Source organism: Panicum hallii, chromosome 8 (genome assembly GCF_002211085.1).
Source record: "Panicum hallii strain FIL2 chromosome 8, PHallii_v3.1, whole genome shotgun sequence".
In the NCBI taxonomy this organism is placed as follows: domain Eukaryota; kingdom Viridiplantae; phylum Streptophyta; class Magnoliopsida; order Poales; family Poaceae; genus Panicum; species Panicum hallii.
This window is the reverse complement of record NC_038049.1, coordinates 17,067,477-17,083,294: the sequence shown is the minus strand read 5'-3', so window position 1 is coordinate 17,083,294 and position 15,818 is coordinate 17,067,477. Positions and strand designations below refer to the sequence as shown.

The following is a 15,818-nucleotide window of genomic DNA, read 5'->3' as shown; positions in this document are numbered from 1 at the left end:
AAGTATCTGGGTTCGTCTACGGTAGTGAGTACTTATCAAGGTTAAGTTCTAGTTATCATTCGCTTGTAGGATCATCATTCGTCCTCGGATGTTTGCTTCTAGCCTAAGGACTTGAGTCTTAAGACGGAGTCTTGCCGGGATTAGAAGTAGTGATCGATAGCGTAGACGTGGTGTCTAGGTTTGAAGTCGCCTTTATTTGCTACCCTTTCCCACAGTCTATCGGGGTAGGTGGCGGTGGTGACAGCCCTGTCCGTCCTTCCTAGTCCCCCACGTTTGGATTGGTCGTAGAGCTAATAGTCGGATATGCTTGGCAGACCAGGTGTAAACCGGTACCCGAAGCAAGCGGGTAATACCTACAATTATCTTTCTTAAGTATCTCTATCCTTAGTCAACCACACTACCCAGAGTAAAAAGAAGTGGAGGGGGTGGTTGACATGACTTGGCTTGAGGAGTGCTGGGCGCCGGCGTTGATTCTGCTCAGAAGATTCCTGTGGTCCCATTATCCTCTGTTCTTTGTCCTAAGTGAGAATTAAATCATGCCACCGAATATACCCGCAAAAGCATAGCGTAGTTTGTTTGGTTGATGTCTAACTTTAGTGCTTTGTTAGAAAAATAGATATTTCTGACAAAGAAACACAATATTCTAAGATACAATTGAAATTTTTTGGGGATTCTTAGAGAGTATTTGGTAATTTTTTTGAAAATGCTTATCAAATTTCAGCACGCGCGTCTCATAACACAGTTTGCCTGAACCAAACGCCAGGCCCAAGCCTTTTCTTTTGAGCATCTTCAGTATCCCAACCCCGAAAAAAACACACTAAAGACAGAGAAAGCTAGATATTTCTCGTCCCACGGAGGTGGAAGATAATGTATGGAGTGTTTAATTACGGAAGCTCAAGGTTTAGTCCAAATCCTATCTATTTCCCCAATTTGGAAATTTCCCGTGGTCCAACTCGAAGCGATCAGGGAGCGGGCACCGTACTTGTGGCTGTGGGTAGCAAGGCTTCCCCCCAGTTTGGGCACGGGTGACGTGGCCACTCAGTGTTCTTCCCCCCAGTTTGGGCACGGGTGACGTGGCCACGCCGTAACACTGAGTGGCCAGCATCGACTCCACCCATCTTCGCCAATCGCCAATTCGCCATGGCCACGGCTGCGTGTGCTCCTCCACTCGGCGCCACAGAAAGGGTGCCAAGAAAAGGAAAAGAAAACCATTTTTTCCCTACCCAAATCGAGGGCGTGTCCAGGTAAACAGGAGCGCGCGAGAGAGTGCGCGGCTCGGCGCCGAAGGAATCCATCGAGTTCGCCCCCAAGAATTCGTGGGAGCTGCGGACAGGAGTGAGTTTTCGCCGCCGATTCCGTCGCCGGCGACTGTGTCGGCAAGCGCCGAAGGTGAGTGTTCAGAGCTCCCTCTGTTGCTGCTCTATCCTTTCTGTTTTCTTTGGGGCGCCACGCCGTCGGTGCCGGCACGGGAGACCCTCGACGGCCGGCGGGTCAATTGGCGGCCCCGGCGGGGAGGGAGAGAGCGGGGAGGAAAAACGTGGGGACGGGCCCTTCTTCTCTTCTCTATTTCCCCCTTTTCCAATTGTTAGGAGAAACTAACCAAGTAATTTTTGTTTTGGAGGTTTAATAGTGTATGGCTAAGCGCCAATTTGCATTTATGTGCTATATCTTGCTTGAAGTTTACTGTGTCCTGATTACACCACCCTTAATACACCTGAGGTGGTGATTTCCAATTAGTTGCATATCTACCTATCAAAAATGTTGTTTGGCAAGGCAACAGCGTAGCAGAATGAAGAAATCTGCATTTGAGTCCGTGAATGTTCTTTCCAAATTCCAAAAAAAACTACATAGGAGAGTTGGATTTCAGTCCATGGCAGCCGAGAGAGCTTCCCTTCTCCATGCTCAATTGTTGCCATTTCTAAACTGCGAACCTGCACAAACTAATGTTCAAAATGTCACCTAATCTGATGTCAATATTCACAAAAAAAAGGTCAGAGACAGATGAACAGATTGTTATTCTTATTCTTATACAATTAACTTTAGGAAAGTAGTGCTGTAATGACGCTCCATAAGTAGGGATTAAAGTTTGCTGATGTAGTTTGCCATCTCTTCTAGATATCGGAACTTGAGGCCCAAGATGGAGCTCTGCACGGCATGTATCTGGACTTCAGCGCAGTGGTCTCAAACAGTAACTCCTAACAGACGAGCATCATACCATGGATTTGTGAGGTCAATCTCCACATCACCCCAAAGGAGAAGGCGATCAACCCTCTGTGTCATGAATGCTGCATCAACTAGTGCTCCAGTCTCATCTCAAAGCGTAACCCAACTTCCACGCAGCAGCGGCTCAGGTCTCAAAAGTATATCCAGCAACAAACCCAGCAGTGCAATGGAGCAACTTGATATTGAACGTGGTGTTTGTATCCCATTCCGAAAGTACACTCCAGAAATGGTACTGAAATCTGCAAGCTTTTATGTTTATAGGATTGACTTGCTAAAAGTTATTTTAATTGTGTGCATTTCTACAATTTCTAGGTCAGGAAAAAGGTATTGGATTCAAGAGGCTCCATACTATCCCTCGCTAGTCGGGGAGTGTAGATAATTTGGAAACTCGGATTTTACTGGTCATCTCTAATGTATGATTTCTTGGTTGGACGGGATGAAGAAATTGTTCCATATCGCGCCCGCCAGCTTCACAATCTTTTATGTGATCTGGGGCCATCTTTCATCAAAGCAGGACAGGTCATATCATTTAGCCTTGATGATAAAGGATACATCTCATTGTACAATAGGAATCACTGGTCCTATCTTTCCTACACAATCGTCCTAACTTTCTTTGGTTCTGTTCTTCAGGTTCTAGCAAACAGGCCTGATATTATTTGAGAGGATTATATGAATGAACTCTGCATCTTGCAAGATGATGTTCCTCCAGTCCCTAACCAGGTATATGGTTACAGCAGATATTTGTTCTTCAAGATAATATTAGAGTATGTGCAGATGAAATTAGAGTGATTAACCAAGTTGAGTTTGTTGCTGAATACTTGGTAGGTGGCTTTTGCCATAATTGAGGAGGAACTTGGACAGCCTCTAGAGAGATTGTTCAGCAAAATTTCATCAGAGACAATAGCAGCTGCTAGTTTGGGCCAAGTTTACCGCGCCACACTAAGAGAAACTGGCGAGGATGTTGCTATTAAGGTTCCTATATTCACTTTGTTTCTGTTATCAGTTTACTTCTTTTATTACCTTTACTATTCTTTTTCTATCTAGACACATTATTTTTTTTCTAAGTATGGTCTTTAAAAAAGGATGAGTATAACTGTATAAGTATACCCTGGTAATTGTGTCTCTGTACACTTCGCATGTCATGAACCAAATGCTTAAATGTGCTCCGGGAATCAATACTTATCTATTTGATTTATGTCATTGAAATTGCAGGTTCAGAGACCAGGGATTGAACCAATAATATACCGAGACCTTTTTCTGTTCCGCACTCTGGCTTCATTTTTGAATGGGATTAGTCTTCAGAAATTAGGGTGCAACGCAGAGCTTATTGTTGATGAATTTAGTGAAAAACTTTTGGAAGAACTTGATTACACTCTTGTAAGTATCTTTGTAGCATTTAACTGTCATTGTCAATTTAGCAAATTAGCTGTTACCGCTGTCATGTTCCTAATATAAAGTGCATTTATTCTGTTTCAACATTAAATTACTTATCTTTGCTTCCTTTTTGATAATTTTATAGGAGGCTAATGTTTTTAATTGCCTTTTGCATCATATTAGGAAGCTACAAATATCGAGGATTTCCTAGAAAATTTTAAGGATGATCCAACTGTTAAGATACCTCAAGTGTACAAGCAGCTCTCAGGTTCTCGTGTTCTGGTGATGGAGTGGATAGATGGAATTAGATGTACGAACCCACAGGTTTGACCATCCATAAAGTTGTTTGTTTATTTCAAGTGTGCAATAGTTCATGGTGAATCTTTAGCAGCACTGATTCCAAATTCATTCATGCAGGCTATAAAAGAAGCTGGAATTGATGTGGAAGGCTTTCTCACAGTTGGAGTAAGTGCTGCCTTGCGTCAGTTACTTGAATTTGGTCTTTTCCATGGAGGTCCACATCCTGGGAATATTTTTGCAATGCGTGATGGTCGGATTGCATATGTCGACTTTGGCAATGTGGCCGTCCTTAGCCAGGTCTGTAAAATGCTCTTGTCTAGTAGTAGAATTCTTTGCACTTACAGTTAGTTACATTGTTATTGCTGCTTTTTTTTCCTGTCTATATATATGCATTTTCTACCTTGTATCTGATAATGCTGCATCAAATGTCTTTTCACGAAATGGAATTCCTTCTCTTTTGTGAACTCATGTTTGCAGTGTCACATTTGCATGTTATACATGGAAACAAAAAGTGGTTAACATGCTGTTTTTTCATTGTTATCTCCTATGTGCAGCAAAATAAACAAATCCTAATCGATGCTGTTGTTCATGCTGTCAATGAAGATTACGCTGAAATGGCAAATGACTTCACTAGGCTGGGTTTCCTCGCTAGTGGAACAGATGTAGCCCCAATTATTCCAGCTCTGGAAGCCATTTGGCAAAACTCAGCTGGAAAAGGCTTGGCAGATTTCAATTTCTGGAGTGTGACTGGTATGTTGATATGGTTAGAATTGTGTCGACGCTGACAAATTAAAGCTTGTTTGTTTCTTTTTCTCACACTGTACACAAGTTGTTGTTTTTTCAAATCTCAATGTGTTGTTACTTTATTTTTTTAGCACTTGGTCATATGAATTGCGAATATTATTTTTTTACTGCATTTCTGTATGGTTGCTTATTCATGTATAGTACACATTTTTTCCTTCCACTAATGAGAAGTTTTTTTGTAACATGTTATATGTTCAGATATTTCAAAATATCCAAAGGAAAATATACTTCATTTTTTAATGTTAATTAAAATCACAGGGAAGTTCAATCAGCTCGTCTACAACTACCCAATCCGCATTCCAGAAAGGTTTTCCTTGGTTATCCGTTCGTTGTTGACGCAAGAAGGAATTTGCTTAACACTAAAGCCTGATTTTAAGTTTCTTGAGGTATGGTGTGTGCTGCCTTTGAGCTCATGGAAACACCAATTTGCATTTCTGTGTTTACTTACATTCTTTTCTCTATGTGTTTACTTACATTCTTTTCTCTATGTTTCCTCATATTTAGGTTGCATATCCATATGTAGCAAAGCGTCTGTTGACAGATCCAAACCCTGCTCTGAGAGAACGCCTGATTCAGGTAACTTGTGTAGACCCTATTATTAGAGATGTGTGTGTGGTGTTTCCCAATCCCTGTACCTCTCTACACCTATTGACATAAATGCAAAGACTATGTGAACCAAATAGTCAAATTAAGCATTATTACTGGGAAATAAATGGAAACTCTTCTGTGAATGTGGAAAAGTTGCGTAGTTTCAAGTGCATGTTGAGCTATATGGCACACTTACATTAGGGGTGAGCTATATAAAATTTTATGATGTGAAATTGGTTCATTAATTCAGCTAGGCATTTGGTTGGCCAAATTAATTACCATAGCAATAGTAGCAAGAGCTGAAATCCCTTCACTAGCCGAATCATCAATGATAGTTCGGCTTTGTATATTATTTATTGGTGCTCCCATAGGAATTTTATTTGCTTGCCAATTTGATATATCCTCTAATGCATTACCTAGGTATTAAGAGTATGAGAATTAGAAGTAGATGCATATTTATCACTATTGATTGACTTTATACCAATTTAGATCTCTATTTGACTAAAGAGAGCATCAAATATACTATAAATATTTTGCTCCACAGATTCAAGCTTATTATTTAAATGAGCAGCAACAGCGCCATCAACAATATTACCAATCTTTGTTTCAAGAACAGGTTGTTTACTCATATAGGGTTTTACCTCAAGTTGTGGAGGATCGTAGATGACATCCTTGATCTTCATGAAAGCTCCTTGTCCATTCACGGACAAGTGTGACATATTATGTTTCATAGCTTCTTCTTCCTACTTTCAGATTTCGTTCTCCTTCTCTTCTCGGATCTTCTTCTTATATCATCAACAGCTTTCTGATTCTTGATCGAGAGATGCTCAAACCTCGGCCATACAATGTTTTCGGCATCAACCTCACCGATCTAAGGTATCTTACCGGCCATGGCAACCGGCTTTTTCTTCCTAGCGGAGTTGCCAAAAAGTATATTAACGCAGAAGCATACTGCATCAAATACTGAGCACGTCACCCACATCATGATGGGGGCGTATCTTGCAGCGCTGCTGCGGAAACCAATCAAACTGGTTCGGTAAGCCGACGAGGCCGGTTTCATCGGGGTGCCCGATGAAGATCCGATGTACGCTAGCCCGAGAGGGATCCCGTTGGAGTAGGCGCACCTTGAGTTGTTTTAGGGTTAGCAAAACACCGAGAGCATCCTCAAATACCGTAGAGACAAAATGAAGAACAATTGTATGGGGTTAGAAAAGCTAGGTTAGTGTTTGATCGATTGGATACCCTGAATTGGCTGTAGCCCTTTATATTTATATTTAGAGATTGGAAGTCTTACGCCATTAGGAGTTGAAACCCTAACAAATTTTATATCAGATAAAATACAACTCCTAACTCAGATTACATACTTAAAACCGATCTGGCCGTTTCAGAAATCCGTTATGATCGGTTTTCCTGGATCAGATCTTTCCAAAGTCATAATCCCTCATCTAAACTTCAAAGCAGACGTTCTATATCATACCAGATTCTATCACAAGCCAGGGTCAACCAAGGACCAAAAAATGACGCGGTCAAATTTGACGAGTGGCGGCTCGTCATATCAGGACTAACACGCAGGTCTTGCCTGTCATGGCGGGTAATTCTAATGGTCTAGTCTTGGTGTCGGATCAGCTATTCAGCTCCACACAAGAAGACGAACTAGCTGAGTTTGACGGTAGTCAATCTCTCCCTCTCGTTTCTAATTAAACTAATAAGCCATTAGCAATATATATTCATCATCACGTAGCTGGCTGACCAATTAGACACTGGTCGTACTCCGAAAGGCATCTAGGTTCTCTTGCCAGTGTTTTCATTAAACTGATCATTATATTATCAACACTACATCTCAACTAAAGGCCGAGATAAGTAATCAATAATCTCGGCAAAAATAAAATTTGTTTGATCATCTAATCACCATCACGATGAATAATTAATTAGCATAATTAAATATTCAAAATACTTGTAACTCGGCTAGACGGCTGCCACATTACTTAATCACATGATCATCCACACGAGATGTCAAATTTTGTTGTCAACAAAGCGGAAACAAATATTGCAGCAGAAGGGATAAAGCACATGCACCCGCTGGCTGCGATTTAGTACAGATGCTTTAATTATTCGCCGCTTCCCACCGCATACAAACTTGAGTATTGGTCATTCTTAGCGGCCGGTTTTGTTTCACTGTTTCCAAGCCAGTAACACCGTCCAAATTTGAATGAAATTAACTACGAATGAAACAATCCCTATAATGCAAGGTTTCATCTTATTGTTTTTAAGGCTAAGCCATAGCATGTAATTCAGACATGATGTGAAAATATTTAATTGGACAAGTAATTGGATGAAATGAAACTCTACTTCTCAATAGATACGTGGAAGAGTTTCAGCGCGTTAGAAACATTGTAAACCGCCATGTCATCATATATGCTTAAGCGACACATCATTTATGTAGAATGAAACTCACACTGAGACTGACCTTACAATCAAACATGGATCAAAAGTAACGGTGTGCGCATATATATATATTAGTCCACTTATCAATTTAGTACCACAACCAAAGTATGGTGGAATGTTGAGAGCATAAAAGCAGATCTAGATAGGTACACTAGAAAAGATGGTATGCATGGCAATTGTGGGCTCACATTATTTAGTTTATTCTAGCCTTCGAGGTATCGGGTATAAATGAAGAGCCAACATAAATGGCAGGCTACCCCTGATTGGAATCCGAGACACTTTGGTGGTGAAATGGACGTCAATGTATAAGATGACACGGTCTAATTCTTCAATTTTAGGTTCTAGGTCATGACCCTTCAAATGGCAACAACTCGCATGTCTAGCCCATCTTGGTGTATCTCTACTCCTGAAAAAAATTAATTGGGAGATAAATTTTTGATGTGATCTTTACCCCTACCTCCCTTGGTCATTCTGCCAACTCAGCACGTCAGTCGTCTGATCGTCTCCCGTGCGATTTGAGCCTCCCCCGACCCGCCTCCCACCCCGCAAGCCTCCCGACGGTTCCCACCTCTTCTGCCTCGTCGCCCTCTCCCTTGCTACAGCCCGCTGCCTACCCCCTTCTCCGCCCCGACGCCCTCCTCCTCTCCACTAAAGATGGCAACGGGTACAGAATATCCGCGTACCCGCGGATACCGAACCCGACAGGCACGGATACGGGTCCAGTTTTGTGCCCGCGGGTACGGGTGCGGGAATAACTCTAAACCCGCAAACCCGTCAGACCCGCTGACATGTGGGTCCAATTACTTGCATATATAAAATATTTCTAGGGTTTCCCTTCTCTACCCATCCCAACCTCCCAGTCCGACTCCCGGCCGCCACCCCACCCCAGCCGCCCAGCACCCCCCTCTGCACCTCCTCCTCGGGCCGGCCCGACGCCATGTGCGCCACTGCCCTCCACCCCCATCGGTCCCAGTCGCCACCCCCCATCCTCGGTGGAAGATCTGCGTCTCCCGGTTGCCCCCCCTCCTCCTCTGCTCCTCCCTGCCACAGCCGCCCGCCCGCCGAGGCCCCCCCTCCTCTGCTCCTCCTCTTGCTTCTGCTTATTTTGATCTATGCTTTAAAGATAGGTCCTGCTTCTCATGGTTGCCTTACAACATCCAGGCAGGAGCTTGTAAAAGTTCCCTAAGACTAACCAGATGGTTCTTAAGTAAGTTAGTTCATTTTATTGAATTGTTGCAATGTGTGTTCGTGGGTTTGTTAGTTATAATGTGCGTTCGTGGGTTTGTTAGTTCTCATGAATCCACTGCGAATTCAAAATAACAAAATCAATTGGACATGCATGGGTGACGAACAGAGACATGTTTCAATATTTCTCCGAAGAAATATTGGCCTTAACTTCATAGGTTTGGGACTATGCTGATAGCCTGATATCATACTTGGGATGACACTACCTGCCAAACAAAAAAATGTAAACAATGTTGTCACACCCCGTCCTCCAAAGCCGCACAGCCCAGCCCTTCCGAGGGGCGAACCCACATACATATAGCATCTTGCTTACACTTTTATCCTCGCTATACACGGGTCAACCCGAAGGTACTATGGCTGTCAAAGACTCATGGGCCACTACTGGACCATATACAAATTGGGCCGGGTGTTACATACACCCCCTCAAAGGACCCAACGTCCTCGTCGGTCCAACTCTATGGCCATACGTCCAGTGCCGACGCCATATGCCATACAAACATGTGCACGCAGCACTCATGGACCACTACTGGGCCATATCCAAATTGGGCCGGGTGTCACATACACCCCCTCAAAGGAACCGACGTCCTCGTCGGTCCAACTCGATCTATGGCCATACATCTAGTTCCGGTGCCATATGTCATGCCGTGTATCCCATCTGTACCCACACGTGCCATGCGCTATATGCCCGCACAATGACTCGTATCTAGAAATGTCCCCTCTTAGGGCACGATCGCACGTCCAGTGTCGGCGCAACATGAAACGTCCCCTCTTAGGGCACGACCACATGTCCACTGTTGGCGCAACATATCCAAAGTCGCACAGCACAGACAACCCTTCCGAGGGGCGGGCCCGCATACACATAGCATCTTGCTCACACTTTCATCCTCGATGGTGCTATGGCTGGAGGACAAAGGCTTATAAGTTGGCTCCACCCTTGCTCAACTAACACGGTGGTACCAAATATATGCACGCAGCACTCATGGATCACTAATGGACCATATTCAAATTGGGCCGGGTGTCACAAATGTGCTTAGAATGTATTGTTGTGAGGTTGAGACATACGGACCTACCTACAGATCAGGTGAAGAAGAAAGTAAGGCCGAGGGAAACTGCACTGTCGCTCTTGTGATTTAGACATTGCCTTGATAGGGGGCTCCATATATACACGTACGCTTGGAGCATCTCCAAGAGACTTTTTATATCTTTAAAATAGATATTTTGGTTAAAAAATTATCCTTCAACAACCTCTTCAATTGAATATCTAAATATAGACCTACTCTATTCTAGATTTCTCGCTAGACAAAGATGGAGAGCGAGAATTGCTCTCTACTACGTACAAGATACAGAAAAGTTGTTGGAGAGTACAAAGATATAGAAAATAATTTTTACTCAAATGACTCTATAAATGATGATTTAGAACGTAGATTTTAAAAAGACTTTTGAAGATGCTCTTATCTGTACGTCACTTACAGTGCGCCTCTCGTGTCGATGAGCACAATGAATAAGCATTTGCATTCATCTGTACAATTAAACAGCCATGCATTGCATAGACCGATGCTGTATGTCTCCTTCCACAAGAGTTGGTTGCACATACTTCTTTCTTATTTACGAATAGACACCGAAATTAAAGAGCATATACTGCACTTGTGCGTCCCCTAACGTTGCTAACTCGGAGACCACATTACTCGGTCACATGATCATCCCTGATGTCAAATTTGGTTGTACAGATGTCTTAATTAGCTGAAACAAATTTCGCAGCAGAAGGGAGACAAACGAAAGAGGTTGAATGCAGCAAAATACGGACAATTTAATTGGAAGCACACTGCCACAATATGAGTAAACAAAAGAAAGGTCAAGTCAAAATCAAATTTATGCACAGACAAAATTAAGTGATTATTTTCGCTTCTTCCTAGAACAGCTGGTGTGAGTCAACATGGATAACGTGTTCCCAAGAATTGAGTTTGGTACTTCAGTAGTCAAATTCTCAATCCTGCAAACAGATACACACACTACAGGGAACTATTTATTCCGCGACAGAATAAATTCATCATGGATTGCTGCAAAACCGTCATAGTGCAGTGTCCGTGACGATTTCGGATAATGTCATGTATTGAGCGTCACAGATTAAACCGGTCGACATTTCTTCATAATCGTCACAGATCAGCACAATCTATGATATTTCTGAACCGTCATAAAGCGCCTTTGGGCCCGAGCATCCTAGCCCAAGCCTAATATCAATAACGAAAATAAACATCACACATGGTTGCCACGTAAGTTTGTATTCATCATGAATGAAGGAGCCACATCACCCATAAGTGACATGGACGTTGACATAGCGGCTGACATGGCTAATGATATGGATAATCATGAAGATATGGCTGCTGATGTGGATAAAGATGCTAACATGGCGGCTTACGTGGACAATATCGTGGCTGATGATGTGGACAATGATGTGGTAGCTGATGTGTCTGCTGATGTGGCATTTGCTGATAAAACTAAATTATTGCCAAATTGTTTGACTACTCATGCTGTAGCCTAGTGGTTGCAGGTTCGAATCTCCACAATGGCATAATTTTTTCCGGATTTAATTTCACTATTCTTTACTGATATATTGACTGGAATGCCACGTAACACAAGCAGAAAACTATCTTATCTACATGCAAATGCATTAAGTCCAATGCAAACGAAGTATTGTCCTGGCTGTGTGGTTGCCTTGTAGGCAACAGGGCCCATAAATGCCTATAAATAGGCTGAAGTCCAAGTAGACAAACAAAACAACACCTAGCTCAAGGGCAAGACCAATCTGTTCACTTCCAAACGTTCAAGGTTCGGTACTTGGTCATTGCTGTTTTTTTATTTTCCAATTTCTCTATTTTTTCCATACACGATATGACCATTTTTAATTTGTTGATCGTGATGAATTTGCTAAAATGCCACAGCGTTGTGGGCCGGCTTGTGACGAATTTAACAAAACATCACTATGTTTTAGGCTTGAATATCCACCGATGCATATCCATGACGGAAAATAGAAAAAACATCGTAGATGCAGCACATCCATCACAGATTAAATAGTTTGTTGTAGTGACAAGTAGTCAACGCGTACATAAAAAGAAAGAAGTAATGTAGGACAGACTCTTGAACTTCTTAAAATTGAAGCCTTAAAAATTCAACTTCTGATTAGACATTGCTAAAAAAAAGAGCTCCGCATATGATCGAAGTTAATCATCTACAAAATTGTGCAAAAATATGCGGCAAGAAATAAAACGTCACTAAGAACAATAATAGCGATGATCTCTAATTCTCACATGTCAATGACGTTTCATGTTTATGTGGCACCGTACATTTTACAATTTTTCAAATGAATTAGTAGCAACACCAATCCTATGGGAACCTGTTTATGATTTGTTCATTGATCATTATAAAATAATATTTAACTAAGTAGTTGGCACAGTACAATAATAACAAAGAAAGAGTAGCTAATACATAATAATGCACAGTCTAATTTCCTGAAAATAGGTACCACCATTGTGTGGAAGCCGAACACCTTAATCTGGCAGTTCCATAATAAGAAGATCACTAAATAAGCAGAAGGGATGAGGCCCGATGAAGAAAATATTGATATTAGACCATAGGAGATGAGACCACATTAATGCACTGCACAATACTCTGGAGATGACCATATAGCTTAAAAATGTTCTTAATATGCACTACACCACAACACCAAATTGGCAACGGACATGAGTCGGTAAAAATCCAGCATTACCAATGAACAATCAGTTGGCGATTCTTGTTTTGCAAAGCAACCATTAGTCGGTTAATATCTATATTTACCGATATTTACTGATGAAAGGTTAGTCGGTGAATTGTACTTTCTATATCGAACCGTAGTAAAAAATGAAGCGTATAATTTTATTAGTCACTTTATAGTTTCTGAAATTTAATAATACCCTAATTTAATTATGATTTTCACCATATCATTTTTTCATGACTATTTAATATAATCTTGATTTAGTATTTTTATTCATAAGAATAATTTAATTATGACTTTAATGCAATAATTTGCTTTTTTATAACTTAAATGTACTTCGAAGTATTTATCTAAATTACCTTGCATTTGAACTGCATGTGTTGTAAAATGTTCTTTAAATTACAAATAATCATATATGCCAGCACATAAGACATTTCAATACCACATGAAATTTTGGAAGGAAAACTTCAAACCTTTTTACACTTTACAGTCTAGTTTTCTTAGTTACTTTATTGTTTCTAAAATATTAAAGTACCTAAATTTTCTTGAAAAGTTCAAAAATTTGGCTAGGAACCACAAAACACATTCTTATAACATCCCTAGAAAAGTTTCACCAAGAAACTAATTGAGGTATTTGTTTGCTTCATTAGATGTTCACTTGCGAGCACATGTTTATAGTCAATACTCCCATCTCTATCAAGACTCAGTGTTTTTAATTACTAACTTTATATTTTTTAAGAAAATTTAATACCTTATTTAGTATGATTTTTCATGAGAATAATGTAATTGCAATTTTAAGCAATAATATTTCTTTTCAACAATTTTATTGTATTTCGACCTATTTATTACAATTACTTTACACTTGAACTAAATGTGTTGTAAAAATGGTCTTTAATTACAAATAAGCATTATATAACTAGATCCATAAATTTTATTAGATGCACTTAATATTATCCTTAAATAACACAACACTTAACATTAACATCATTTATTAAATAAAATGGACTTAATAAGAAAATTGTAAAATAAAAGCATTTTAAATTCTAGTTGGCTTGAGACAACCTCATCTCAGCCCAATGCGTTAATTCAGACCAACAATATTGTCCAATCTGAGCCGTTGGTTTTGACATCCTATGACAGACGTCCCAACCCATCCTTGTGCTCTCGCACCGGCCGCTCCGGTTGCGACATGGTAGCTGGGCGGTAGCTAGCATGCACGGTCGGCCGCACTATGGCCTTCTGCCAGTGGGGCAGTGCGTGGCGTGCTTGCGGCGATGAGGGAAAAGAAGTGGCGTGGAGAGAGATGAGCAGATTTATTAACTCGTTTGGATTTAGTTTTCGGGTCCGTGTCGAAGAACAACGCCAGGTGGTGTGAAAACCCTATGGTGATACTTTCACCGATGGTTTTAGCGTCCAACTAGCAGTGAAGAATCACCGCCAGTTTCAACTGTAGCTGCCCCAGCTTCTACTAAACCGGTGGCGAAAGTACATCACCCGCCGGTGATAGGCCGTTGGTGAAAGCATCTTCTGTAGTAGTGTTTGCGTATCATTGGATTCTAAGTACTTCTTGCGCTTGTGACCAATTACATTGGTGCAATCCATCTCTAAGAATGGCACTTTGTTAGCTCCTCCGTAAAATTCGTTCATAAAACTCGTAAACCTGTGCTGGCTTCATCACGCCTTCCCTTACCTGGCCAATTAGTTGCATGTCCACTTCTACAACATTTTGTTAGGAACCCAGCTTAAACCTTTTATTTGGACTAACAAGGCGATGATTATGATCAAGTACAACATTCTGCACTGTCCAAATATCCTCCCTGATGATTATGATTATGACCTTTTAGTTGCCACGTCAAGTCGCAGACGAAGATGCCGCGAGTCGAACGATATCCCAGGCGAACAGATCGTCAAGAGAAAAGAATAGAGTCCAGGTGCTGAGGAAGCCGCATGTTGAGCCGAGCGTGTGCCGCCCCTGGAGCCGCGCTGATCGCGTCGAAGCAGCCGGAGCCACGCGTCTGCCGACTGCCGTCTACGCTTGGACGATACGTGGGCTGTCCACGTGGTGCAAATCTACGATGGTGCTGCACGGCGCTTTACAGCCCTCATATAATTTTTTTCCCGACGAACGGAGTGGCTGCTCGGCGTTTGTTGGCAAGCTACTGGGAAACTTTTTGTATGCCGCATCAGGAATGTTGCTGGAAATTTTTTTCTACATTACTGAGACGAACCAGCTGAGTCTCATGGTCGTCAAGCAGCTGAGCCATTAGCAATATATATTCAGCATAGCTATCTAGCTGATCAATTAAATACTAAGGTGATGCTTTAACTACTATCATGCCAATTCTACTTCTAAACATCATTGTCCCCGCATAATCTATCTGAAAGGCATGTAGTTTCTCTTGCTACTGTTTTGATTAAACTGATCATTATATTATCAACCAAAATTTTTTACTAATGGACAAAATCAAATTAGTTTGATCATCTAATCATCACCATCTCCATGGAACAATTAATTAGCATAATTAAGTATTCAAAATACAGCATGTAACTCGGCTACCACATTAACTCAATCACATGATCACCCCCCGGAGTTGTCAAATTTTATGGTAAACAAAGCAGAAACAAAGACTGAAGCAGAAAGGGTAATACACATCCTGCGGCCGCAAATTGGTGCTGTTGCTATAATTATTTTATGTACGGTGTGCATATGCATGCACGTAGATCTGGAAACGATATAGTAAATTACATCCTCTTACACACGTACGATTCATTATTCAATTTCTTACTAATTTGGTGCAACAAGAAAAGTATCATGGACATCACTGTGGACGCCGATCTAGCTAGTTAAACTAGAAAAGCTTGGATGCATGGCGATTGTTGGGTCCAATTATTTAGTTTATTCAAGCTCCATAAGTATCAGGCTCAAATGAAAATAAATGGGCAAAGCTACCCCTGGGTTGGAACTCGAGATACGATGGAGTTGAAACCGGTGTCAACGAATTGCCAAACAATGACACGGTCTAATTCTTCGATTTCTGGCTCCGGGTCATGACCCTCCGGACGGCCAACAACACGCAGGTCCGGCCGGTCT

The 15,818-nt window shown here is 41.4% G+C and overlaps 1 protein-coding gene across 1 annotated transcript; it reads left to right on the top strand.

Annotated features, from left to right (window-relative positions):
• Positions 1-1,119: 1,119 nt before the first annotated feature.
• Positions 1,120-15,034, top strand: LOC112902640 (protein ACTIVITY OF BC1 COMPLEX KINASE 1, chloroplastic-like). Its single transcript, XM_025971783.1, has 12 exons — positions 1,120-1,389; positions 2,116-2,452; positions 2,536-2,742; positions 2,854-2,943; positions 3,049-3,195; positions 3,436-3,600; positions 3,781-3,921; positions 4,015-4,194; positions 4,452-4,647; positions 4,960-5,087; positions 5,206-5,277; positions 14,572-15,034. Exons 4-12 carry the CDS (start codon positions 2,893-2,895, stop codon positions 14,992-14,994), a joined length of 1,503 nt encoding a protein of 500 aa, XP_025827568.1. The 5' UTR covers positions 1,120-1,389; positions 2,116-2,452; positions 2,536-2,742; positions 2,854-2,892; the 3' UTR covers positions 14,995-15,034.
• The last annotated feature ends 784 nt before the right edge of the window (positions 15,035-15,818 follow it).